The 24,720-nt window shown below is 54.4% G+C and overlaps 11 protein-coding genes across 11 annotated transcripts; 3 read left to right on the forward strand and 8 right to left on the reverse strand.

Moving 5' to 3' along the window:
• Nucleotides 1–419: 419 nt before the first annotated feature.
• On the reverse strand, nt 420–1,925 carry CH63R_13330 (F-box domain protein; the record flags this gene model as incomplete). Its single annotated transcript, XM_018308304.1, has 1 exon — nt 420–1,925. The coding sequence occupies one exon, from the start codon at nt 1,923–1,925 to the stop codon at nt 420–422; it is 1,506 nt and encodes a 501-aa protein (XP_018152721.1).
• Nucleotides 1,926–2,778: 853 nt separating this feature from the next.
• On the reverse strand, nt 2,779–4,983 carry CH63R_13331 (High-affinity methionine permease; the record flags this gene model as incomplete). The annotated part of the gene is made up of 7 exons (XM_018308305.1): nt 2,779–3,088; nt 3,118–3,370; nt 3,427–3,563; nt 3,627–3,801; nt 3,876–4,328; nt 4,393–4,632; nt 4,725–4,983. The coding sequence occupies 7 exons, from the start codon at nt 4,981–4,983 to the stop codon at nt 2,779–2,781; spliced, it is 1,827 nt and encodes a 608-aa protein (XP_018152722.1).
• A 1,170-nt stretch (nt 4,984–6,153) lies between these two features.
• CH63R_13332 (TfdA family Taurine catabolism dioxygenase TauD) lies at nt 6,154–6,476 on the reverse strand (the record flags this gene model as incomplete). The annotated part of the gene is made up of 2 exons (XM_018308306.1): nt 6,154–6,325; nt 6,427–6,476. 2 exons carry the CDS (start codon nt 6,474–6,476, stop codon nt 6,154–6,156), a joined length of 222 nt encoding a protein of 73 aa, XP_018152723.1.
• A 22-nt stretch (nt 6,477–6,498) lies between these two features.
• On the reverse strand, nt 6,499–7,762 carry CH63R_13333 (TfdA family Taurine catabolism dioxygenase TauD; the record flags this gene model as incomplete). The annotated part of the gene is made up of 3 exons (XM_018308307.1): nt 6,499–6,790; nt 6,912–7,398; nt 7,507–7,762. 3 exons carry the CDS (start codon nt 7,760–7,762, stop codon nt 6,499–6,501), a joined length of 1,035 nt encoding a protein of 344 aa, XP_018152724.1.
• Nucleotides 7,763–9,974: 2,212 nt separating this feature from the next.
• On the forward strand, nt 9,975–11,432 carry CH63R_13334 (Cytochrome P450; the record flags this gene model as incomplete). Its single annotated transcript, XM_018308308.1, has 2 exons — nt 9,975–10,922; nt 11,034–11,432. The coding sequence occupies 2 exons, from the start codon at nt 9,975–9,977 to the stop codon at nt 11,430–11,432; spliced, it is 1,347 nt and encodes a 448-aa protein (XP_018152725.1).
• A 2,053-nt stretch (nt 11,433–13,485) lies between these two features.
• On the forward strand, nt 13,486–14,424 carry CH63R_13335 (F-box domain protein; the record flags this gene model as incomplete). Its single annotated transcript, XM_018308309.1, has 1 exon — nt 13,486–14,424. The coding sequence occupies one exon, from the start codon at nt 13,486–13,488 to the stop codon at nt 14,422–14,424; it is 939 nt and encodes a 312-aa protein (XP_018152726.1).
• A 303-nt stretch (nt 14,425–14,727) lies between these two features.
• Nucleotides 14,728–15,702, reverse strand: CH63R_13336 (uncharacterized protein; the record flags this gene model as incomplete). Its single annotated transcript, XM_018308310.1, has 1 exon — nt 14,728–15,702. The coding sequence occupies one exon, from the start codon at nt 15,700–15,702 to the stop codon at nt 14,728–14,730; it is 975 nt and encodes a 324-aa protein (XP_018152727.1).
• A 2,822-nt stretch (nt 15,703–18,524) lies between these two features.
• On the reverse strand, nt 18,525–19,694 carry CH63R_13337 (NmrA-like family protein; the record flags this gene model as incomplete). Its single annotated transcript, XM_018308311.1, has 4 exons — nt 18,525–18,772; nt 18,862–19,208; nt 19,289–19,518; nt 19,590–19,694. The coding sequence occupies 4 exons, from the start codon at nt 19,692–19,694 to the stop codon at nt 18,525–18,527; spliced, it is 930 nt and encodes a 309-aa protein (XP_018152728.1).
• An 813-nt stretch (nt 19,695–20,507) lies between these two features.
• On the reverse strand, nt 20,508–21,083 carry CH63R_13338 (uncharacterized protein; the record flags this gene model as incomplete). Its single annotated transcript, XM_018308312.1, has 2 exons — nt 20,508–20,748; nt 20,860–21,083. 2 exons carry the CDS (start codon nt 21,081–21,083, stop codon nt 20,508–20,510), a joined length of 465 nt encoding a protein of 154 aa, XP_018152729.1.
• An 863-nt stretch (nt 21,084–21,946) lies between these two features.
• Nucleotides 21,947–22,869, forward strand: CH63R_13339 (Superoxide dismutase; the record flags this gene model as incomplete). Its single annotated transcript, XM_018308313.1, has 4 exons — nt 21,947–21,994; nt 22,056–22,108; nt 22,189–22,591; nt 22,747–22,869. 4 exons carry the CDS (start codon nt 21,947–21,949, stop codon nt 22,867–22,869), a joined length of 627 nt encoding a protein of 208 aa, XP_018152730.1.
• Nucleotides 22,870–24,139: 1,270 nt separating this feature from the next.
• Nucleotides 24,140–24,691, reverse strand: CH63R_13340 (uncharacterized protein; the record flags this gene model as incomplete). The annotated part of the gene is made up of 2 exons (XM_018308314.1): nt 24,140–24,487; nt 24,539–24,691. 2 exons carry the CDS (start codon nt 24,689–24,691, stop codon nt 24,140–24,142), a joined length of 501 nt encoding a protein of 166 aa, XP_018152731.1.
• Between the last annotated feature and the right edge of the window lie 29 nt (nt 24,692–24,720).

The raw sequence follows: 24,720 nt of genomic DNA on the forward strand, positions 1-24,720 counted from the left end.
GAAACTAGGAAACAGAAAGAACTCATCAATGCATACAAAAAACTGGTTCAATCATTGCCGAAATGCAACAACTCACCTCAAATTTGTAACCAAGGTGGCTGGGGCAAGGAGACTCGGGTTGGCAATGTTGGTTTCTTCACGACTAAACATGCACGTCTAGTTCAAGGAAACGGGTCGATTCCTGCACTATTTGATCTCACAGGTTTGATACTTGTGTTCATTATGTCTTGTTGAACGCCTTGAATGAAGTTTGCGGAAGACATTAGATTTCCTGCAAAGGAGCTAGGACTGAAGTTGAAGAAAGCTAGCACATACACCATCACTAATGGCTAGTGTCTAGACATTGGGTATCCATCGTGCGTCGAATAGAATCATGGTTCGTCCTCCCAACAAACAGACATGTGTGTGTGCAACAACGACTACGACGTGATTCTTACTTTGCGTCGACGCGTCGTAGGATCTATCTTGAGTCGCAAAGCTCGCCAGTCGGGAAACGCGAGACTGTGGCCTTGATCTTCCATCCATCTCGCGACTTGCAAGGGGACCTCCGCCTTCCACTCGTCGCCCGCGGCCCACGACCTGTCAGCGGCGGCCAGCATGAGGTTATGGATGCCATCGGACCGCCAGAAGACAGCATCTAGCTGCGGAAACCTCCCCTTTGTCTTGGCTTCAGCCAACGACCTGAAGCTCTCGTCTCCATAGTTGTCCGAGAGGTCGACGTGCAGCTGCTGCACGCACTCAGGTAGAAACTCGGGGAGAAGCTCCAGGTCTGCTGGAACCATCTGGTTGGCGGCCATGCCACCTCTGTCGGGCCAGATCATGTACCCGTCGAGGTTGATGGTTTTGAGGGCCGTGAACTCGGCGAGAGATGTCATGGCATACTTTTCTGTGCTCGGCCTCCAGCCCTGGGACATCCACCTGTGTTGCACGACGTTCAGATACTCCAGAGTATCGCGGTGGCCCGCCAACGAGTTCTGTATCTCGTTCGGCGTGGGGCAGTGCTTGTTTCTGGCGATGACGGTGAGGTGTGTGAGACGAGGCAACCCTCTCATGAGCTGCGGTAGCATTCCCTCCCAGGATCCATGGACATGGATTTCCAGCCACTTTAACGCCGGGAGCAGAGGCAGGCTGTTCAGGGCACCGGCAGTACAGGATAGGAGCTTGAGGTTGGGCGCAGCGTCAACCAGAAGACGCTCGATCGAGCACGACGTCGTTGGATGGTTACACGACTCGTTATGCGGCCCGAGGCATGCGTCGCTCTCGTGGTTATCGATGGCCAGCTCCATTCGTTTCAGCCAAGGCAAGAACGTCTGGTGGCCGCTTCGAGAGGCCCATAGTGCCAGGGAGCAGAACGTCCACCAGCGAGGGGCGCACAGGTTCAGCCCTGACAGGTTCCGAGCCGAGGCCAGCAGCAGCTGGATGAGGCACTCAGGGAGGTCATGCAATTCGAGCTCTGCGGTTTCGAAAGCGAGGCCTGTCTTACTGGCCAGCCGTGTGACCAATCCGTTTTGCTCGGGGGTGATCGGTTCGGAACCGCGACGGCAACAGGTGCAGTTACGCTCAAAGGCGTTGATGTCGACACACCTGAGCAGACCGGCCAGGCTGGGGCGCTCGTCAATGGTTCGCAACAGCTCGAAGAGACGCAGGGTCAGCCCAGTTCGAGGGGTCTGCCAGTGCCGGTTGTCGTGGTGTAGGAAGCGATGAAAAAGTACCGGCTGAGCCACGCGTCGAAGGGCTTTCGATGTCAAGCACAAGTTGAAGAGGGTGGTGCGGTAAAGCCGGTCACGTTCCCAGTCGTCCGATGTCGGGCGTGAGTCGATGCTTGGTTTCGTTATCCTGACTGTGAATGGTCTGCAGTGAGGGCACAGCCAGACGCAAATCCGGTCGAGAAGCTCGACTGGTAGGTCGGTGAAGGTTGTCATCATGATGATGTCCGAGGCGCTTCTCAAATAACTGATGTCCAGAGGCAAACCCCAGTTGAAAGGGGAAGTTGGCTGTTGCAACAAGGATATCTCTTCGTGATTTCGCACAATTTACTCCGACTGATCTGTGTCACATTGGCTCTTGGAAAATAGTTGATCCTAAATAATGTCTGACTCATGTTGTCCTGTAAAACGCAAGGTCAACCGACACTATTTGGTCAGTTTAGTACCTAGACGATACCCAATCCCAATGCTCACAAGCCGATACATGTTCTTTATACCACCTCTGTATCATTGTGCTTGAAGCCGGTGTGCTACATTGCTTTGCTGTCTAAAAGACGTGATGAAGACTCGCACAAAAGGGGACTGGCACTGAGATGTGGCTGGTGTCAAAACCTTGACGTGCCAGCGAAGAGGCCGGATTTGCTGTTGCTCCGTAAACTGCAAACCTAAATCCCCGGTGGACAAGTGACCAGACAATGCAGCATTGCCAGGACTCTGTTCATCGATATCAACTTTGTCAAAGCCAATGAAGGATTTCCAAGATGGTTTAATCTGCCTCGCTGTCTCTATCTTGAGGTCAATCAAGCCCCAGGTCTCCTCGTCACAAGAACGTTGATCAAGTTAAATACCGAGTAGATATCTGCGCGGAAAGATATCAGACGCCGGATTCTTGGGGAAAATGAAGAACTGATTGGGTCAAAACTTGGAAACAGTGGGATGCGAGGTATATATTAGATCTGTACGTGGTATATGATGCTGGTGTGTGACCGGAAGGCTTTAGATATGGGCAAAGTTATAGAAACGACCGTATTTCATAGAGGTGTGTTTTTCAGTGACAGTATTAATCCGCAATTCAGTATTTGACGGTAGTTCCCCTATCGCCGAGAATCCCCACGTCGACGTCGCCCTTGGACGACCTCTCCGAGTCAACGACGTGCCTGCGACGCAAGTTGCCAGCATCGTCATGCTCGGCATCCCACTGGGCCAGCTCAGGAAGCGGCACTCGGACAAGACGATGTGTGTTGGCGCCGTTGTCCGAGACGTCGAGGATCTCGGGACGGATTCTGTAGCCGCGCCACTTGGGCAACACCCACATCCAGACGGCGTAGTAGAGGAAGCACACAATGAGGCTGAGTATCCGAGTAAGCGATTCGGTCTTGAGACTATGAAAAGGGTGGGGGTGTGGACTTACACGGCGATACCGACGACACAGTACGTAGCATACCAGAAGCTGACGTTGCCGGCGTACGGGCCGCCTTTTGGTGGCCACCAGGGCATGGCGAGGATGTAGACCTGGAGAAGGATGAAGAAGATGACGGTGACGTGCCACGACTTGAACTCGGTGCGGCCGAGGTTGGCACGCTTGCGTCGGGTACGGATGATGTAGACACCGATGGCCATGGCGAAGTGGAAGATGCCGTCAGGGTACGTCTTCAAACTGACGACTTTGGGTCTGTTAGTCATTTCGAGTTTGTTTTTTTGAAGATTCGATGATACTGACCAAACTGGAACGCGTCTCCGGCGGGGGGAGCAGCAATCATGATGAAGGTCATGACCCATTTGAGCAAGTAGGGACCGATGGGGGTTCCGAAGGGCTTGGTGTTGACCCAGAACTCGGTCCAGGGCAGCACGCCTTGTCTGGAAACGATCGTGTCAGTAACAGAAGTAAAGGGGGCGTGTGCTGAACTGCGTCACACTTACCGGCCGATTTCACGGATGACGCGAGAAGAGCCGATCAAGACGGCAAGCAGGTTCCCAAAGGCACTGAGAAGAACCAGGAAGTTGAGGGCTTGCTCGGCGGGTCCCTTGCCAAATACCTTTGTGAAGAAGACGGCGGCAGCAATCTCCTTGGCACCTCTGAACTCGGCCTTGGGCACTGTTGCATATGACTTGTCAGCCGTCATCCTTGGAGCTAGTTTGTTGAAGACTTTCAAAGGAGAGCGGACTTACCTGCGGCGAAATAGGCAACGTTGCAGAACATGTAGAGCACGGAGACGACAACAACCGAGATGGTCGCATGGCGCTTCAACACGGGGATCGGGTTCTTGATCTCGTTGACCACGTTGAACGCGTTGGAGTAGCCCGTGTAGGAGAAGATGACGTTGACCAGGGCCGTGGCCAGGTCGTTGCCGTTGTCCGTGGTGCCCTCGAACGAGTTGCGGAAGTTGGCGGTCGGGTCGGGGATGTGGTCGAGGTTGCCGCCGAGGACGACGAGGCCGGTGATGGAGATGAAGACGAGGGTGACGATCTTGATGGCGCCGATGATGTTGGTGGCCCAGAGGGAGTACTTGTTGTGAGCGATGACGCAGATGACGGCGAAGGTGTAGGCGGCGATGGCAACACCTTTGAGCTCCCAGGGGGACGGGGTCTTCCCGGCGATTCTCCAGAGGTACCGGGACAGAACTACGAGTTGTTAATGTTAGTTAAGTTCCCCCCTTCTCTGTCAAGAATGAGCCGTAGGACATACCAATGGCGTTACTGCTGCTGAAAGAAAGCAAGACAGACTGCACGGCAAAGGCAATGGGGAAGAAGTGCTTCGGCCGAGGGTATGCTTGTTCGAGGTAGACGACTTCGGAGCCGCTGCGGTTCGGGAAGTAACTGGCGAGCTCAAGGTACACGCTGAGTCCGGCGAGGGCCATCAGGAAACCGAGAGTCCAGTAGATGAAGGCCAGGCCGACGGACCCGGTGCCGTTGAGGACGGAGGCGGCTGCGAGAGAGATATGTTAGCATCATATCGAGGATCTGACTCTCCAGCGCGGGAGGCCCCAGGTTGGGTTCTCGTACGTGTTGAAAAGATACCAGTACCGATCATCTGGTTGACATTCAAGAAGATGACGGTGAGCCACCCTACGTGATACCCCAGCGGCGAGTGCTTCTCGACGGGAGCCCCAACCGCCTCCTGATACGCGGGCCTTGACCCATTGCCTCCCTTTGCGAGCGTGTAGGCGAGATCTCCGTCGCGGATGATGGAGTGTTCCGAGTCGGACGCCTCGACGTCGACGGCGTGAACCCCGGCGCCGCTCGACTTGAACGGCGACGAGAGCTTGGAGAAGACCATGCCGGGATGGGTATCTCGCAAGCTGGCTGGCTGGCAGAGGAGCAGATGGTCCACTGAATAACCTATGTGGGCACGGAGGAGACAAACAGTGGTGGGTGTGGTGGCGGCCAGCCACGGACGCAGCTTTTGGCTAAAGCTTTCAAGGGTTGACGGATGGCGTTATGCGGGAGGTGGAGAGAAGGAGAAGAGCTCGAGGGAGGTCCGCAACGAGAGGGACGGGGTTCACGTTGCGTCCCACAGCCATGTCTTTAAAGCTTTGGAACGAGACGAGACGGGCAGAGCATCTCATCCGACGGCCGAGCCTGTGGCCATGTGTGATGTGACGTTCAACGCAGTAGACTATCAATGCCAAGTACGCCAACAGAGTGTGAACATGGGGGCGAGAAATGGCACGATTCTACCTCTCATCGCCCCCCCGAAACCTCACAAAAGAAAAAAAAGACTAAAAAAGAGTTCAAAGACTGGCCTTCTTAGCCCTCTTGGTCGTCAACCTGTTATCCCACCCCCCCTGTCGAGAGTAGAGGAGACCGACCTTCCTATGTCAGCCAGAGCCAAGGAGCACGCAATGCCGGCCGACCATGACGACCGTTGGAGCACGCCCGTCCACGCGTGGGATGGTTACAGCGATCCCCTGACTGGCCAGCAGCTAATTAGGCTACTTTTAAAGTGTGTAACCTTATACAGAACCCTGTTATCACCCCCATCTCATAGGATCCCCCCCACCGCCCCCGGCTTGCCACGCTTTCTTATCGAAGAGCATTATGGATGTATCTTGAACGGTTGGCGGATTCTTCCCTCTTTGGGCGGGCTCTGTGTCTCACTTTCTCCCTCGTTCGATCCAGGATCCGGCTCGTGTTCTGGTTCCTTGGCATGGCTTAGCATTGAACCGAGATGGTCTCTCGGGTGGCGGTCACCGAGCTGCAAGAACTCAATCACATACTACACAGGTGTACAAAGCTCGCTTATTCGAGGGTTTTGCAAAGGATCATCACCACGGACGGCACAGGATGAACAGTCAGCAGTCGACAGGAAGAGGCACAAACACACACACACACACACACACACACTCATACGCGTCCAGGATTTGACTTTTTCATTCAAGTAGCTGCCGAATCCGTGCGCCGAGACTCTTGGATATCGATTGCGTGCCGGCTCCAGAGCCGAATCGCCTCACGACCGCCCCTTGCTCTTGTTCCCTTCGCTGCGGATGAAGGGCTCGAGCGGAAAGACTTGAGCCTCGGGCGTGACGCCTTCGTACAGCTGAGCCCACCTCTCCTTCAGCGGCGCCGGCGTCTCCCACGCGTACTCGGGGTCGCTGAGCCATTGTCTCAGCAGGTGGCGCCTGCGAAGTTCGCCGTGTCAGTCAGCTGCCATCGCGAGAGCCTTTTGCCGCAATGATTGGTATGCTCTTGCGTAACGAGAGAGAGAGAGAGAGAAACTCACTGCTGCTCTTGGGTGTCGGTGAAGCCGTCTCGGGCGTGGAAGATGGCCATGTTGTTGGCGTACTGGATATCGCTAGGTAATGGTTTCAGTAGGGGTCATCGATAGACTCAGGGCGTGTAGTTGACTGTACCCCTTCTGGAAGTCCAGGTTCACCGCGAACTTGTCGCCGAGGTAGTGCAGCGTGTCGAGGGCCTCAGCCTGCGCCTCGGAGATGGGTGGGATCTCATCGCTTCGGGGGAGCGCGCCGTAGCCGACAAAGTACCGCCGCGCATATTGGACGGCCAAGCGCTCGGGAGTCGTGTCGGTGGCGGCCTGGTAATGCACAAGAGGCCGTGACGTGAAGGCCTTCTGAGGGGTGCCGAATCTATAATACCGCAACACACCAAACGACACCGGTAAGAATGGGGGTCGCCACTTGTGGTTGTTGCTCGCCACAAGAGGCGCGAGACTCGAGATATTAATAGACTGTTATGGACACGACTTACACTTCGAACTGCCAGTCCTGGGTGAGGGTGTGGATGAGATCCGGCCGGGTGTTGGCGATCTCGTTGTACACCCGCGCGATGCTCGCCAGCTTGCTCGTGCCGCCCTCGGCCGCCGTCGACAGCGCAAACAGCGAGACTATGTCGCCGGCGTCCGTGTGGAAGACCTGCTTGTCCGCCGTGTACGCAGGGCTGCCGATCTGGCCCTTTTCCTTAGTGAGCGTTAGGTCCTTAATGTGCGTTAGGACGACGTCGGCCGGCTTGCCGTCGTACTGTCTGTCCTGGCGACCGCGCCGGGACGCAATGTGCGACGAGAGGCCGGCGTAGATGATGATGTTCTCCTCCCGGGTGTGCTCGTCGACGCGGAGCCCGCGCACGACAAAGAAGCCATGGCCGTTGTGCAGCTCGTAGGAGAGCTTGCGGAGCTCGGCGTGCAGCTTCGGCAGCGGGAACGTCTCCTGGTTGATGTGGCCAAGCGACAGACCCAGGGCTGTAGAGAGCGAGGAAGAAGACGTTGGGGTTAGCGGCGTCGGAAGTGGGATGCATCATCATGCATAACAAGGTACACAACAAACCCATCCGGGCCGTTCATACTTACACTTGAAGTGAGCTAGCGCGGTGTCGAGCTCGTCGAGCTGCTCTGGCTGGAGGACGTATGTCCAGTCGTACTCGTTGGCCAGCGTGGCCCCGTCCCAGACTAGGTCGCTCTTGAACTGCGCCGGGAGGCCCTCGGGCAGCGTCTTGGGGAGACCTGGCTCCTGGGATCGACGGGCAACCCGGGCCTGGTACTTTTCGTAGTCTGGGGCATACTGGATGTCCGGCTGGACAGGTCGGGCGACGGTAACGGTGGCCATGGTACTAGATCGGCAGGTAATCCTTGATTTTCGGCTGGCTGGGAAGCTGGAAGGAAGAGGGAGCGATGTAGGCGTGTTGTTTCCTGAGCCGGGGGTTTGCCGTCTGTCTACTTTCTGACTAGTCTCGTTCGGATTCGAATCGCTGCAGTCCTTCTGCGGCGAAGTCTTCTTATGTTTCTCGGTTGAGAGGCGCGTTGGCGATGGCGACATTGGGCTTCTTGATGTCGTGCCGCGGAGAAAGTGGAGAAAGACTCACTTATATGGCTCAAGGGGGAGCCTGATGATGACAATCAAGTCTGACCCCTCACGCTTCGGCTGGCGTTCCGCCCCGATTCGGGGTTGGAGCTCTGTTCCTCAGCATGGCGTGCAGATGGGAGAATGGCCTTATATTTCATCCATCATCTCATGATACTTCGCTTTAGTGCGGGTTCACAGGAAATAGTAAAAGCCAAGTAAAAGTGCAGCCAGATGGTTGGAATATGCGACGTGAGTAGACATAATTCCTGCCCCCCCCCCGAAAAATAGTACCAAGACGTCTTTTTCACTTGTTCTTTTGCGTCGTTCCCCCTCTTCCAACTCTCGACTATCCCGCCCGTCTCATTGTTTGTCTTGAAAACCTGCCCACCGGCCTCCCGGCCACCCCTTCCGGCCCCCCGCACCCGCCTCGAAGAGCCGGTACACGGCCGGCCCATCGGCAAGATCCATCAGTAGCTTTTAGAACACCCGATCGTTCCACCAGAGCTTCCATGCCTCCAGCCTGAAGCACGCTTGTCGATCCATCACCCTGGCTCCGGTAACCCTGTTCACTCACTTGTATGTCGTGCTGCCGAGCATCCGGAACCCCATGTGCGGCATCGGCCCGCGCCTGAGAAAGTCCAAAACTCTTGCGTAATAACCGTCCATGCCTCGCGCCATCTTTCCACGTTAAGGCCCCACTCCAGAGGCCGGCGAATGTCATTGTCATTAACCACGGGCGGTGCCGTTATCAGGAGAAAGTGATAATCACCGCGAGAAAATGATAAGTTCCAGCAGTTTCAGTCCACGGCGAGTCTTCAGAACTACTTCTGGCAGTGTCATAAAGCTATTTGCGAGAGGTGTGACGCAGTCCTGTCAGCTTAGGGTTGTTTGGGATGAAGATGAGCAGCATCCAATGCGTTCTTCTAGTTCTTTGCCTTGCAGATATCTCAGCGGTCATATCTTATCTTTGAGAGGACGGGATAAGAGAGAGACAGCTCCCTAGGATCGCAAAGCCATCTAGAATCGACATCATGCTTTTGATTGATCGTTGTTCTCAGGGGGATACTGGGGGCGATCAGCCGTCCATCACACTGATATGTGCACGTTTCACGAGCCGTGATGGTCACACCGTGATTTGAAGAGTGGTCACTTTTTGAACATTGTTTTGTGTAACTGAAGGGGCAGCGGAACTCTCTCCTGCCTAAACACTCTCGTTACTTCAAACATGTGTTTCCCACAGCTTTGGAGGTTATCCTTCAAGCAAACCGTCAACTGTACATTGCCCATCCACTCATTGTCTGATCTGGTTTTCTGATTCGCGCTTCTTAGAGCACCCGTCGAGCAGCATCGCTTGTTCGTGTTTACCTCCGCGAACGGCGGAACATATCCTACCGCCCGCCTAACATTCTAACGGATTCAGTCACTTGACTAAACAGAAACAGTGATTTCAGCAACTGTCTCAGGTTTCTATTCATTCACAACCTCATGTTCACAGCGAGACTACATTATCTTGATTGCCATTGTGGGTGGTCATTGATAAGCGTGCTGGACAAACTGCAAGCGGTTTGATGACTGTAGTTGTCTACTCGTTGCTACTATCATGTAAAGAAACGGATTTCCTGCACAACGGAAGGTCTCATAGAGATTAGCCATCGCTACCTGAAGCACCGATTCATCACAATCCTTTGCTCATCTGTTTACTTGGATGAATCTCTGCGGGTTTGAAGACTCCCAAGCCTGACTTTGTGAAACTCTCTGGCTTCTAGCATTGCAATCGTCGTTACTCAGGTTTCTGGACTGAGCTATTTGTACCCAAATTCGGCATTTTTAAACGAAACCTCATGGAAAATCTTCTTGAGTCAACGTTGCATTCAATCTCATCTAGATTGTGTAACGTGGATCTTATAATATCTAGATAACTGCGAAGATGGACTATCTAACGACGAACATGCGATAATTATTTCGCTAGTGGCCGATGGAAAACACCAAGATTCGGAAGACGTACTCAAGCAGACCGACTACTAGTAACGCCATCATCATCCTTACCCGCCACCCACCCCACAAGAACAAGCACATCCTGTTCAAGATGAGCTGGGTTCTCTTTCCTGCAACTTTTCCTGCTCTTCTCCTTGTCTCCTTGATTCACTGGCTTCAGTCTCCAGGGAATTCGGTCCAGAGCAAGATCAAACGCAACCGAAGCATCGCCAACTTTAGCATCTTCCAACCAAGCTCGCTTCAACACCGTCTGCAACTCCGCGCAGCCCCAAACAGTCGCCTGCTCAAGGCCTTCGACATCCGCAACTCATTTACAACCACAGACGTGGGCAAGCATACCGACTTCCTCCGACTCTCGGTCCACACCATCAAGAGCGCCGATGGAGCAGTGTGGTGCAAGGTTTGGAGACTGGCCAACGAGACGATCGAGAGGCTAGTGCCACAGCTGCGCAACGGTGGCCGGCGCGAAGTGAGAATAGAGCGCATCGCCCGCATCTTGTGCTTTGATGCCGTCCTCGAACTTCTCTTTCCAGAAACACGAATGCGGCCCTTCCACGTTGGTCACGCGGACAAGGCTACGAAACTCGTCAACGACCTTTGGCAAGATTCCAAGAAGTCGTCGAGTGAGCCAGGGCCGGTGTCTCAGCAGAGATCACTGGGATCTTTGCAAGAGGCGCTCCGCGAGCTAGTGTCTGGCAAAGAAGGCGACGATGGAGAAGGCGAAGAAGGTAGAGAAAGCGAGGCTCTGGGACTAATTATGCCGGCTTACGAGACACTCTGGCGCGTCGTGATGCTGACTTACATCCACGTGGCCTTCCGCTTCATCGATCCTGCAACAAGAGAAACGGTCAATGAGGTCGTGAAGAGCATATCTCAGAATAACGGTGCAGGAGCGCGACTGGATCCGACCGTCGACAACTTTGCGCGGGTTCGTGTGGCGCCGCCTACCTCCTATCCGCGCCGTATCTCGGCATTTCGTGGAGCATCCAGGGCTTAGACACTTGGAGGAACGCATTATGCTAACCGTTACGCACGATAGGAAGCTCTCCGATTATACCCGCCGACAAAGCGCATCTATCGAGCCTCGCTCACGGCTGAGGAGACGGCCGACGTCGAGTCCATGCACCACGACAAGCGGATCTGGGGCCCCGATGCCCTCGAATTCCGCCCGAGCCGCTACGATAAGCTGACAAGAGACCAAGAGCACGCGTACATGCCTTTCGGCGTGGGCAAAAACGCGTGTCCAGCTGAGAACGGCTTCGGCAGAAAGATGGTTTCGTTCCTGGTCGTCGTGCTTGTCACTCGGCTCGGTACGAGAGCGTCGGGGGCGGGAGTTCGGCTGGGGGACGACCATTTGGACGTTGATGTCAGAGCCCCGTTGCCGACTGGGCGAAACGATGCGGAGAAATGGGTGGTGAGTCTTGGATCTCGGGAGTAGAGGTCAGGAGTGTGGTATACAAGTCACAAGTGAGGAAGGGGGATAGATGTAGTCAAGTGACAGGAGGAGGTAAAGTCATAGTGCAACACGATGCCTAGTCCAACAACTGCAATGAACTCAAGATAGCCGTTTCCTACGGCCTATCAGCTACTACATCAGATAAGATCGTGAACGGGGATGATCCATTTGAAGCATCAGCCGATTTTATAACCTGCTTCCCTGAGAGATGCAACGGTCCGTCGACAAGGGACCTCCAGCCGACCTGGTAGCTATAGATGCCGGGGAGTTGGTCGGCGATCCTTGATCTCAAGCTTAGAAACCCCGGTTCAAATATCAGCATCATGTTCGTCTCTGTTGTAGTGCGTTTGAAAGTCAGTGGATCATGGGGAACATCTGAGACGAGGGGCTGCTCGTGTTCTCAAGCATGGGAACGGTAGACCGGGGTGTTCGTCTCAACTGGCCCCTGATGATGTCTCATGTCAACCAGAAAACGATATCAGCCCCTTTAAGCTGAGGTTATATAAGAGGAACCTCGAGATGGCATTTCCAGCTGATGACGATACATCACTTGCAAGCGGGCTTTTTATTTCAATCGAGACATCTCTTCAGCATCCTGGCTGGCCAGACTTCGCGATCAACCAAACAATTGGCGATTTACAACACAACTCCCTCAAACTCCCAAATCAACCAAATCGCGGAATCTCGAGAACATGAAGTTCACGACAGTTTTCGTTGCCCTCGCCAGCTTAGCGGCCACATGTCTAGCTGCCCCTGTACCACAGTCCGTCCCGGCGAAGGACAACAGCGGCGGGCGATTCGTTCTTGACGGCGCCCAGTGCAGTCCGGTCCAGGGACGGCTCGTTTGTGACGACGGTCTAGGAAACACATTGTAGGTGGACTTCCATCTTTGCTATCATGATGGGTCTACCATGTGCTGATATCTGAAGCTTCGCCGATGACCCTTTCTCGTCGTAGGGTACGGGAGTAAGCGGCAGCTGGAATGATTTAACGGCGTTGGATCGACGGAGAGAGTAGAAACAATTGTAAACGTCATGTTTAGGCGACATCAACAGCTCAAACAAATTTGAGAGAATGTATATTACGTCTTTTGTTCCGCCAACTGACCTACGCAAATGCATTCCTAGCCTTGCATCTAATGCAACCGTCGACTTCATGTAGTTAGGCAACTTTGATTTGCCTCATCAGTGGAGATGATTTGAACCAGTCTGGAAAAGTCTCTGATAGAACAATTAATCACTGCTTCAGTTCAGGCACCGAGTAATGCAAATCTCGCAGGACCTACGTGTGATCTGTGGATGTTGAGCGCGGCATTGACAAACAACTCCGTCAACCAACGTAGTATGCTTGACAATGTCAAGTTGACAATGTCATGGCGAATCTCTAGCCGTCTCGTAAACAGTATATACCGCATGAGCAAACAAAAACACTCCCCAAACTTACCGCTTTCTTGTGTCGCGCGCCGCTTTGCCCAACCAGCAGTCGGCCAGCACTCAACCGCGTCGTTCCATGCCCAAAAGAGTTTGATGAGATATGCAGCGCGCCCAAAACAAAGCATTCACAGCGTGACACACAACTGCGCGTCGTGGCCTCCGCCGCTCGGCTACATAATCCACGGTTTGCTCCAGCGATGAGCGTCTGTCTTCCTCCCGCTTCACGTCAACAAACCATCTCTCGGCACGTCTCCTCGGTCTCGTTGCCTGAGCCCACAAACTTGATGTGCTTTCGAGATGCGGCAAAACTTACTGACCTGCCGGTCGAGATTCTGCAAAAGATCTTTTCCGAGCTCATCGTATGGGCTACTCCGACCAATGCCCATCTTCGCCCGGCACAGCTGTTGAGAAGCGATTGTTTGCGCGCGCTGGCATCCGTCTCGCAAACAAGTCGATTTCTGCATCGCGCGGTTGAGCCGTTTCTTAACAAGCACATCAAGCTGTGTCACGGTTCTGGACCCAGTCGAGCCATCGCCTTACTCCGGCACTGGCATCGTCATCCCGCAGCCGCGGCGAGCTTACGGACGTTGACGACCTGCGGGATGAAGACCATCGATGACAACGACCCCAAACCCTTGGCGGATGAAGATGCGGCCTTTTTGGACGGCCTTCTTCGCAGATACGGTCTTCAAGTTCCCGACAGGTGGCTCGACACTACGGTCTACGTCTCAATGCTGATAGGGATGGTATTGCTGTACGCCCGCAATATTCGAGCGCTGGACCTGAACGACGACCTTCAACACTTTACGGCTCTGATACCCAAGGACATTGTTGCCGGAATACGCTTCGACTTACTTACAAGCTTTCGGGTGCGCCAGTTCGACCCTACGCCTCTGGGAAACATCTTGCCTCTCCTTCGGCTGGCACACAACCTCACCACTGTCGATCTCTACCAGCCCGAAGGGGGTTTGGGCGACGGAGAGTTTGACTGGGGCAACGTACACCACCTCACCCTGCGCGGTTCTCTCTTGCCGGTCGACCAACTCATCCGAATCATCAAGGCTTGCAGAAACCTGGGGCTCTTTCATTACGAGTCGAACAATGTGTTCGTGGACGAAGCCGTAATCCGGGCTCTGTCGCATCACACCAGTACCCTCAATTCGCTCCAGCTTTTGCTGGGGAGACACACCATCATGCACGAAGATGCTGGTTTCTACCCCGACGCCATGGCTCTGCCGTCAGTGTCCCGGTTCTCGAAGCTCCGCTCGCTCGGCTTGTCGGAAAGGTACACGGGCTCGGACTCGCGCTGCGTTCCGAGTTCGTTGCCTAGTGCTCTTGAGGAGTTGACGGTAGACGATGATATGGATGCGCTACGTGAAGTGGGCACGGCTAGATTTGCGGCACTGGCGGGTCGATTCAGAAACGGGGAATACCCTCAGCTTAGGGAGGTGACGCTGGGTACGTTTTTCAGGGCGGAAGAGCACCATCATATTATCCGGAAGATTCTTACAGATGTTGGCCTCTTGTGCCATGTGAAATAGCTAGATAAGAAAGTCACACAGACGCTCTAGGCGATGTTTCTACTTTTCATAGCAAACTAGTTAGTTGTATGCAGCCTACGAGTGGTTGTCAAATGGATCCTTCGCGTACGCCATGACGATCTCATCTGGGTCCAGTTGTAACGAAAAAATGTGTTCAGATTATATAGATTATTTAAACATTATCTTAAGGAGTGTGTATAGTCTTCGCTGTCCAAATGCAAATTATGCAATGCAAGTCATGTATCTTTGAATCATCATGGCTCTCGACCCTCTCCCCGATTATTATGAAAAATGAAACACCGCTTAGTAGGTGTAGACCTGCTCGGGTCCGAGGTTTCCGAACTGGCCGGAGCCGAAGGGGTTGGAGGGCGCGGTGGTGACGGGCTTGCCGTTGACGTCGGAGACGCCGAACCAGGCGAGCTCCTTGCCCTTGACGACGGTGACGACGGCGAAGGCGGGGGCGGGGTTCTCGACGTAGCCCCATGAGACCTTGAACTCGGAGCCGGCGGTGCAGGGCTGCTCGGACCAGCTCTCGGTGGCGGCGTTGGAGCCGGGCATGCGGATGACGGTGCAGCGCTCCGTCTTGCCGTCGGCCTCGATGGCGAAGTTGTAGTCGCAGCCCTCGTTGCTCTCGCCGCAGTAGCGCGTCATGTCCTTGATCGTCCACTTCTTGCCCTCAACGGGCTTGGGGCTGGGGTAGGTGACGGTGTTGCCGCCGGTTCCGGGGGTCGGCTGGGCGGGGGGCGCCGTCGTGGCCGAGGCCGTCGGGTAGGTGAAGTAGGAGGACGGGCAAGAGCCGGGGTGAGCCGGGTTGCAGCCACCGGGGATGCCGGGGATGGGCGTGAACGCAGGCGCCGCGGAAGCGGAAGCGGTGGGGTAGGTGAAGTAGGAGGAAGGGCAAGATCCGGGATGGGCCGGGTTGCAGCCGCCGGGGATACCGGGGATGGGGGTAAAGGCGGGCTCCGCCGAGGCGGAGGCGGTCGGGTAGGTGAAGTAAGACGAGGGGCAGGATCCCGGGTGGGCCGGGTTGCAGCCGCCGGGGATGCCGGCGATGGAGGTAGGCTTGGGCAGGTTTGCCGTCGCGGTGGCGCAGAACTCGCGGTTGCGAGCGTTGTCCTCGCCGAGGCAGGCGGTCAAGGTGCAGGAACAGGCGACCTCGGCGGTGCCGGCGGCGATGCAGGCCTTCCAGGCGTCCTGGCAGTCGTCACGACGGCCGAGAGTAGGAGCCGCGGTGGCGGCCGAGGCCATGGCCAGAGCGACGATGAGCTTGTTCATCATGGCGACGGTGGGGAGAGAGGCAGGTGTATGTGTGTGTGGAGGTTGAAGTAGTCGTGAAGGAGTTGGTTGCTGAGGCCGAGTGTGGTTGTGGCTGTGGTTGAAGGAGGTGAGTGTTGGAGTTGAGTGTGAGTGTGAGTGTTGAGAGTAATTGCAACATCTGGACCGCGATGTTGTGACGGTTATATACAGACTTGGGCCGTTACTTTCTGGGGTCTTCTCAAGTCGGGGTCTCCCAACAACTCGAACCATCACCTACTGTACCGTCATCATCTCGTGTTCATGCCAGCAGATGCCCTCGTTTGTGGAGTAGAAGAGGCAGGGAGGGAAAAGCTTCTGGGTTCTTCGTATTGACTAGTCTGCCCACATCGCTCTCGGCCGTCTGTCCCGGGAACTATCCCGTTCAGGCTTGACAGCTCAAAGACCCCACGGCCTTGATGATCTCATGTGACTAACTAGCGCCCGGGGAACCCCATATTTGTGGTTGGGTTCGGACTGGAAATGCGATGAACTGGGCTGTCATGGCCCCCGGGGTTCCTAGGGTTTCCCTGGGTTCCTTATTACGGGTTGGGACCGGCAAAGAGACCGCGCTCGGGAACCGGCAGTTTTTGACGTCAGAAACATGCTGAAAATAGACACAAGCTTCGCCTTCGGAACCCTTTCTCGAAGCGGGCCAACAACAACCACACAGTCCGTTGACTAAGTTTTCCCTTTTTCCCTGGTAACCGTTATTGGCATAGTCGGTTGCTGCCGACAAGCCGATCACCCCTCAGCCCCGCCGTGCCGCCAACCTCCTAGTCGGACTAGCCGGTCGCCGAGGGATGCCGAGGAGAAGAAGCTTCCCATTGTTTGCCCCCCCCTCTCCCCTCAGACAAGTCAGGCTGTGCAACTTTTGGTCTTTCGAAAACTGGCCGGACTAAGCGCAATAATGTTGAGTACAGATTTGCTCGACGAACGAGAGCACAACTCCAATGCTACGTTACGTGAACGCAGACTTTGCACCAACATACAGGTAAGATACAAAGTCTCGCAACCAGATCCCTGTGCTAATGCTACGGGGAAATGCTCTGTCTTTTTCTGGTTGCAATTGCTCCACTCACGGACGTGAACCGGGAAGTCTTTCCGAATCAGCATAAACCGGCGGCTAAAAAGAAAAAGCCCGCCGACCGCTGGTTGAGCGAAACTGCCGTGTGTCTGCATTTGAGACTTGGTAAGTGTATCCTGGCGAGCAATAGTCCGGTGACAACCATGTAGGTGAGCCGCAAGATGCAGCGTGAGCCAAAAACAGCTGGTGGGGGGTGACATGAACCTCGTATTCCTCGCCACCGACTTAACGGTGGACCGGGGTCCTCTCTTTTCACAGCGCAGGCTCCGCTGAAAAGGCTTGCAGTGCTGCAGTACTGCAGTGCTGCAGTGCAGTCAGATGACCCCAGAAGTTAGAACTGGGGAGTTGTAATGGGTTGGTTCTCTTCTTCCCCCCCCCCCCCCGCTACATTACGGAGACCGGACCTAACTAGAGAATGTCTAGCTCGCTCTTAAAGACATGTTCCGACGCCGCCCTACCATTTGTCTGTGACTGCTGTCGGCGGCGATTGTTGAAGTGCAACTTACATTCTGTTGACATCTCTGTGTTTCTGGTGGTTCATTTTAGCACGCTCTTTTCGCCGTGCATCAAATGAATGCAGCTCTTGGTTCTTTTCTGTAATAGCGTGGGAAAGAAAAACCCCTTCACTTCTGACAAGGGCGTCGGCGCCGCAAAATCACTCATCCCTTGGCCGGAAGAAGTTGATCGCGGAGGGGTTTAAAGCCAAGGAGACGCCCGTGTATGCTGCCATTATCACGCGCTTGGAATACGCTTGAGTGTTCCCAGATAACGGAGTCATTAGATGGGTGAGAAAGAAGAGATCGTAATCCTCCATCGACCACGTTGGCCGGGTTGTGCCATCGCCAAGCTTGAGGCTTCTTCTAATAGAGCCCATCTCCACCTCCGCATCAACCAGTGTGCATCAATCAACGCTCAAATCACAAACCCTCTCCTCCGCCGTAATGGCTAGGACTTGAACTTGGTCACTAGAATAACCTTTGGAAAGCGTGAGCGAGCCTGTTAGCAGCTCAGCTTTTCGATAACAATCTACAGGGTTTGGTGATTTGAATCTTGTCTTTATCAAGACAATGGTAACTTGAAAGAAGGCTTGCTGTAAAGATCGATCTTGCAATGGCCAGCTTCTAGATCTGGTGAAGTGGCACAACGCAGCTAAACTTGAACCGAAGGAAATGCCAACTAAGAATTTCCCGTTGAGTTGCGGCTGTGTGTCGCCCGTTCAATGCGTTACCAACATGCTTTCCATCCAGCGAATGTTGCGTACTGAATTGACCGAAGTCCCCGAAATTTACTTATCCCATCAACTGAAGCTAGGCCCTAATCTCCACCTAAAACCCCGCTTTTCTCTGCAGTACATTGATGCTTCTGAGAGTACTATAAAGAGGCCACTAAGACCACTACAGCTTCAGGCAGTAAAAGCACTAAAGGCACTAAGAGCTAATGCATTTCTTAGAAACTATTAGAAAGTCATGTAAACCTAGTCTTATTGGCTACTACTCTGCATTGGGGCCTTGCTGTAGTTGAGGGGATGCTCCAAAATAGTCTACACTGGTTGGTTACAAGTCGGAGCAGTTTTGACATGACATTTCACCGTGAGCATTCAGTGTGACAGGAATGACTTTACTTTTGCCTTGATGGACTATTACTGCCTTAAAGGACCTACCGCTTGTCAACCAGGACTGCCTGGACATAGATATGAACAGTATTAACTTTGGACAATAATCTAAGCGCTCTTTGCACCCCAAGACTTGGCCAGGAGCTCATCAACAGTCAGCGGACGAATGTCAGGGTGCTTGTCGCTGATCCTGTTCTCCTTCGGCATGGCGAGGTAGCCTTGGATGATTGTTCTTCCAAACGCACTATTCAGTGACTGGAACATCTCGTCTGGGATTCCCCCGTATCCAGACAAGATGGTTGACTGGTTGTTGTTGAGCTTCTCCTCGCTGTCGTATACCACGTCGAATTTCTTGCCTAAGGCACATTCGCGCATTAGTACATCTTTTGAAGCATAGAAAAGGTTGGGTGTTTTTATTTTATTTTATAGAGAGGCGGTCACGTACCTCGGATGCGCTCGATCTTGGCCAGGGCCTCGTTCAGGGTGAGGTCGGAGCCGGAGAGGATGCTGAACTCGGGCCAATCCTCGACCTCGAGGGCCCGGACGATGAAGCGGGCGACATCTACAGTATAGGTCAGGGTCAGGGGCTCGTTGCCGGATCCAGGAATGACGGCTTTGCAATTCTCTATGTCGAAGGCGAAATTGAAGGCCGGCATGTGCGTCTTGATGTGAGGCATGCCCCAGTAGTCCATGAAGAAGCCGTTGACGAACCGGGTGTACTCCAACCCGGAAGCCTTGAGGGCGTCGGCGGCGCGAACCCATGGCTCGGCAAACGACTCGACCTTGGCGAATCTGGTGTGAGACGGTTAGAAAGAGACGAGATGACACGACACAGGCGGCAAACGGGCGGAGGCATGGTGGTTACAACTTACTCTGGCGTGTTCACGCTCCCGAACTCGCTCGGGATGAAGCGTTTCGTCTTGTCGGACCGCTTGGCCGCCTCGATCAGGTTGAGCTGCGCCTTCTCGGTGTCCTCGTTGAGCGTGATGGTGCTGATGACGGTGTCGACGTTGTGAGACTCGAGGGTCTCGGCGAGGGACGCGACGTTGGTGTAGTCCACACTGATGAACTTGGGGCCATCCCGAGCTTGCTCGGCGGGTTCCTTGTCGTACGTCAGTTAGCGTGGTCACTCTCTTCGGTCACCCAGAGAGCGATACAAATCGCATGACTTACAGTGCGGCCGAGGATAAAGATCTCATGCTTCCCACTGAGAATCAGCTGTTCGACGACGGTCTTTCCGACTCCACCGGTTCCTCCGGCTACGGCGACGACACCCATTTTTGACGGTGAGTGTTGGATGATGAAGCGGTGTTGTTGTTGTTTTGGACGTGCAAGATGAGGAGCTTAGGGATTCTTCTGCTGTGACTGTGTTTATGTGCTTGAGGCCTACGAAAGGAACCGACCAGGCGTCGCATGCCCTCGATATATAATTGATGATCCGGTACCTACTACATGGCGTTGCCTACACGTGCGGTTCGGCCTGCGGACTTTGTGCTTTGTCATGCGTCGGAGTTGCAACATGGATGGCTGCTAGCGGAGAGCATCAACACACCAGTAGTGTCTGGTATTTACCCAACCCACAGACCCGGCGGGATAGAGATGGAGTGCAACTATGCCAAACACGGTTGAAGGTTGATGGGGGCCAAGCCATCCCGTCGGCCGGCGCGGGGTTCAGAGGGCCGAGCAACAAGCAAGCAAATGGGCCGCCGGACGAATACATCGGCCGTTGTTGTCGGCTGTCGGAGCGCGCGGCCACCGCTTCTCTCGGACGGTCTCAGAACTGGTGCCTTATATGCCAAGAGTTTGTCCCAAAGCAAGTCGTGACAGCTATATCAAAGCACTTGTCGAACAGTCATAATGCAAGGTGCATGGAAAAGAAGTGTGATATGGAACTGGAAAAGTAAAGTGAAAAAAAAAGGGGGCCCTCGAAGAGTTGCTGTTCATGCCCTGACTCCACGCTCGAACCCGATCCCGTCGGTACGATTTGATGCCCATGTCCGAATCCGTCCCAAGTCCCAAAAATGCCATCTGTTCCTTGAACGCCGTAAAACATCCAAAACATGCCATACCATACCAAGCAATGTCTCCTCATCAGAGCGAGTTCACAAAGTTGAAGCCGACGATGCCCTCCGCACAGGCTGTATCCATCTCCGACCTGGGAAACACCGAGACTCTCCGCCCGATGATGCCGTCATCCCCGACCTGCAGCGAGATCGGTTGCTGCAAGGCCAGCTCGACCGTCGAGCCGTTCTCGAGGACCGAGGCGCCGGAGAAGGCGATGCGGCGGAAGAGCCCGCAGTCTTCGATTCTTCGCGTGAGGTCCCCGGATTTGCTGTTTGGAAGAAAAAGAACGTCTCGCATCAGCACATGCCGTCGGTCCCAAAAAAGCCTGCCTTTTGCGCCTGTCGATCGATCTCTCCGGAGGGGTTCGAGGCACACTTACTGTATAACGACAACCATGTCGGCCAGGGCCTGCAGGTCGCAGTTGTTGCCGCCCGTGATTCTCGCGTGCGTCGCATAGGCACATGACGGCTGCCCCGGGGTGTGGAATGCCAGATCGCCTCGCAGCCGTGGACTTGTTCCCGTTGCTTCAGGCTGGCTGAAGGGCTGGTTGAGCACAGCCAAAGCGCCGCCTCGGGGTTTGGTGCAAGTGTCTGGGCCGCACATGATGATGGCTGAGGTGGATAAATGACTTGGAGCTGAGAACGTGGGTGTTAGGTTAGTCTTTTGGATCGACTACGACAGATGAAAAGTTTGTTTCGTTCCAAAACCGAATAACCTATCTACATCCTCGCAGAACAGAACAGCACATGGCATTATAAAGACCGTGATGCATCGCAACAACTCCCTCAAGGTGCTCAATCCTCCTCACCATCCCTGTCATCCCAAAACGAGCGCGAATGGGTCCGGCCCGGGGCCGTCACTAACAATAAACCGACGAATCACGACTCGGGCTGACCCCAGAGTCGGCAATGCAGCTCCCTGCACGTGGGACTCGGGGAGTGAGCAAGTTAGAGCAATATTGATCATATTTATTATGCCAACGGCCTGTTGTGCACCATCATCGAGGGACAGAGAGAGAAAGAGACAGAAAAGGGGCAGAGTCAATACAGGAATAAGAGATGGAGATGTAGTACTCATCAAAATGGCTTTTCGACACTGAGCAGAACATTGAGAGATGCTCCACACACCCTGATCATGAATCCCTGGGACCCATGCACGTTCGAGATGGAGCTGGATAAGATTCGGAGGAAGAGGGAGCCATCAAGGTGTCCATCACATCATCGGCCTTGATGGAATGGGAGCAGAGACCCATGAGTTCCGAGATGATGAAATGTGCTCACGTCTAATTACCCCTCCTTCTGCTGACCTTCCGATGGCCTCTGCTGTTTCCTCTCGTCTCTCTGTTCGCCCAATCTTACCCCTCTGTCCACCTCTGACACTCTCCAAGCATCCAGAAATCATTCTCGAAGAACCGAAATAGACTCAACAAACACCAGAAACAGCTCCGGCTCTCACACAATAACACCATGGCCGCCTCGCCGTACACGTTGCCCAAGCTCCCCTACGCTTACGATGTACGTACCCGTAAAGTCCAGGGTATGTGTGTGCAAAACGCCTCGCTGACCCCTCCTTGAGGCCCTCGAGCCTCACATCTCAGCCCAGATCATGGAGCTGCACCACAGCAAGCAGTAAGGAAACCCCAAGAAAGAGGCCAAAGACTACGACTTATGAAAACGAAGCTGACCCTCGTGTTGTCATCCCTCTCCAGCCACCAAGCATACGTCACGAACCTGAACAAGGCCATCGAGACCTACAACGCCAACCCCCTCCAAAACCGCATCGCCGTCCTCGCCACCCTCAACTTCAACGGCGGCGGCCACATCAACCACTCCCTCTTCTGGGAGAACCTGGCCCCGGCCTCGAGCCCGGACGCCTCGCCCTCGGCGGCGCCCGCGCTCACGGCCGAGATCACGCGCGTCTGGGGCGGCCTCGACCAGTTCAAGCAGGCCTTCAACGCCGCGCTGCTGGGCATCACCGGCAGCGGCTGGGGGTGGCTCGTCAAGGACGACGTGACGGGCCTCAGCATCGTCACGACAAAGGACCAGGACCCCGTCACCAAGGGCGTGCCCGTCTTTGGCGTCGACATGTGGGAGCACGCGTACTACCTTCAGGTGCGTGGGCTACACTTGTCTTTTTTTTCTTTCACTTTTCCGTTTTTCTCTTATTCTTTCCTCCTACCCCCCTTTCCGTTTCTCTTCTATTCTTCTTTTTTTTGTCTTTTTCTTTTACGAAAGTAAGAATATGCTGACAAGGGCTCAACACACAGTACCTCAACGGAAAGGTGGCGTACGTCGACAACATCTGGAACGTCATCAACTGGAAGACGGCCGAGTCGAGGTTTTCGGGGTCCCGTGAGGACGCTTTCAAGGCACTCAAAGCAGTTCTCTAAATCACCAAGTTTTGTTTCGTTTGCATCTCGGCGGACCCGCGCTCAACACGACCGAGCCTCTTTTAATATCGCAAAAGTAGAAGCAAGGGGGGCGACCGTTGCAAGGCACAAACATTCCGGGTTGCAAACAGCCTGATGATGGCCTCCTCATGCAGCTCAACAAAAGAAGAAATTGCCATGAAATGTAATCTCGAGGGAACTCGTGCCGCATTGTGACCCGTCGCCGTCGAACCCCTGCGCGGCCGTGTAACCCCCAGTGAGATATCAGCCGTTTCCTCACTCTGTTGATTCCAAGACCGAGACAGTCTCGGCTAGCCGTAGGGGATCATTTGCGAGACCTCCCGCGGCCCAATGGCTGAATTGTAAGATGGACCCCCTTCCTCGTGCGAGTGGGTTCTTTGATCTTCTCGAGGCGACACACGTCGGGTTTCTCCTACTGTAACTTGTCCCTGGGCCATGCGTCGAGGTGGTGCCATCGCATGGGCTGAGGAGCTCAAGGTTCGGTCCAACAAGTCTCATTCATCTTGAGGTTCGTGTGAATTACAGACACAACGCACACACACCCGATTTCATCCCTAATTCCCGAGGGTCAGAAAAGGCAAACACAAACCAACCCGGCAGTTCATAATCGGATGTGAGAGGACACAAATACACACACACGGCGAGAGGGAAGGCAAACAGACAACTCGGTCCCATCCGGATGGCAGCCAAGAATGCTCCCGTCTAGAAAATTTCCGAGATTCTCCAGCTTTGCTTCCGTTTCCTAGCCGAGGACTAACCCTTTGCAAACTTCCTTTTGGGGAGTCTGCAGCCAGTCTCAAGGAGGCTCTCCCGGCCCACCCATCCATCAAATAACCGACGGATCGTTTGCTGTCAATCGTGCGGGATCTCTCTGGCCAGCCTGTCTGTCTGTATCACGTCACGTACTGCCCCAGCTGGGCCCCGGAGGCTCCCGAGATGGTATACTGTGTTGTACTCAAATCCCAAGTCCCCCCGGTCGATCCGGTGCAGATTCAATCATTTCGAGACTATAGACGTACATACGAGAGTGCTGTGTATGTACTCTGTGTGTGTGTGTGTTTGTGTGTTTGACCGCCCGCCGCCACCCCTTAATGACTGCCGGAAGCGTGCAGATGCGTCGATGCAGGTACACACGCGTCACGGGAGATGCGTGTCGTGTTGCGCCAACCCTGGCTGGACAATCCCCAGTCCCAAGGAGGACGTCCTTCTTCCCTGCACTGCTATCTCATGCGAGATGCCCAGCACGGCATCAGTGGTGCTCAACATGGTGGATCTCGATCTTTGGAACGGCCTCGAGGACATCGTGGACCTTGCTTTCTGGCACAATGGGCATAGACTGCCGTTTCATGGCGCTCCTTGGTCCAACTTGCAGATTGTTCAGGCCCGAAGTGTCTCGGTCTGCACTTGACTTGGTGTAAATGGGTATCTGGCGGAGATGGGCTGCATTTGCCTCTATTTTCCGCGGGCGGTTTGGCGATCCGTGAGATTGCGTGGAACGGACACCCGCCGCCGCAGTCAGGGAATCTGCAGCCGTCATCATCACGGCTACACTCGCCTTTGTTCGTTTGCGAGATTCAGGATCTGCGTCCTTCTGCCTCTATCGTTGTGCAGTCATAGTAGCAAATTACTCCCTCTGGCTGTTTTTGACCGGGTACTTTTGACTGACTGTCAACGCGGAACCATCCTCCGAGTCATGCAGGTATCCCCCGTGGCTTGCTCCGGACAGATTACACGACAAGATGGGAAACATCAAGCTTCCGCATAGTTCCCTAGCCTCTCGGTTATCTTCTCGTTTCTCCATGGCGCAGGCCCTTTATTCTTAGCAAAACA

The sequence above is a fragment of the Colletotrichum higginsianum genome, chromosome 9 (genome assembly GCF_001672515.1).
Source record: "Colletotrichum higginsianum IMI 349063 chromosome 9, whole genome shotgun sequence".
Classification (NCBI taxonomy): domain Eukaryota; kingdom Fungi; phylum Ascomycota; class Sordariomycetes; order Glomerellales; family Glomerellaceae; genus Colletotrichum; species Colletotrichum higginsianum.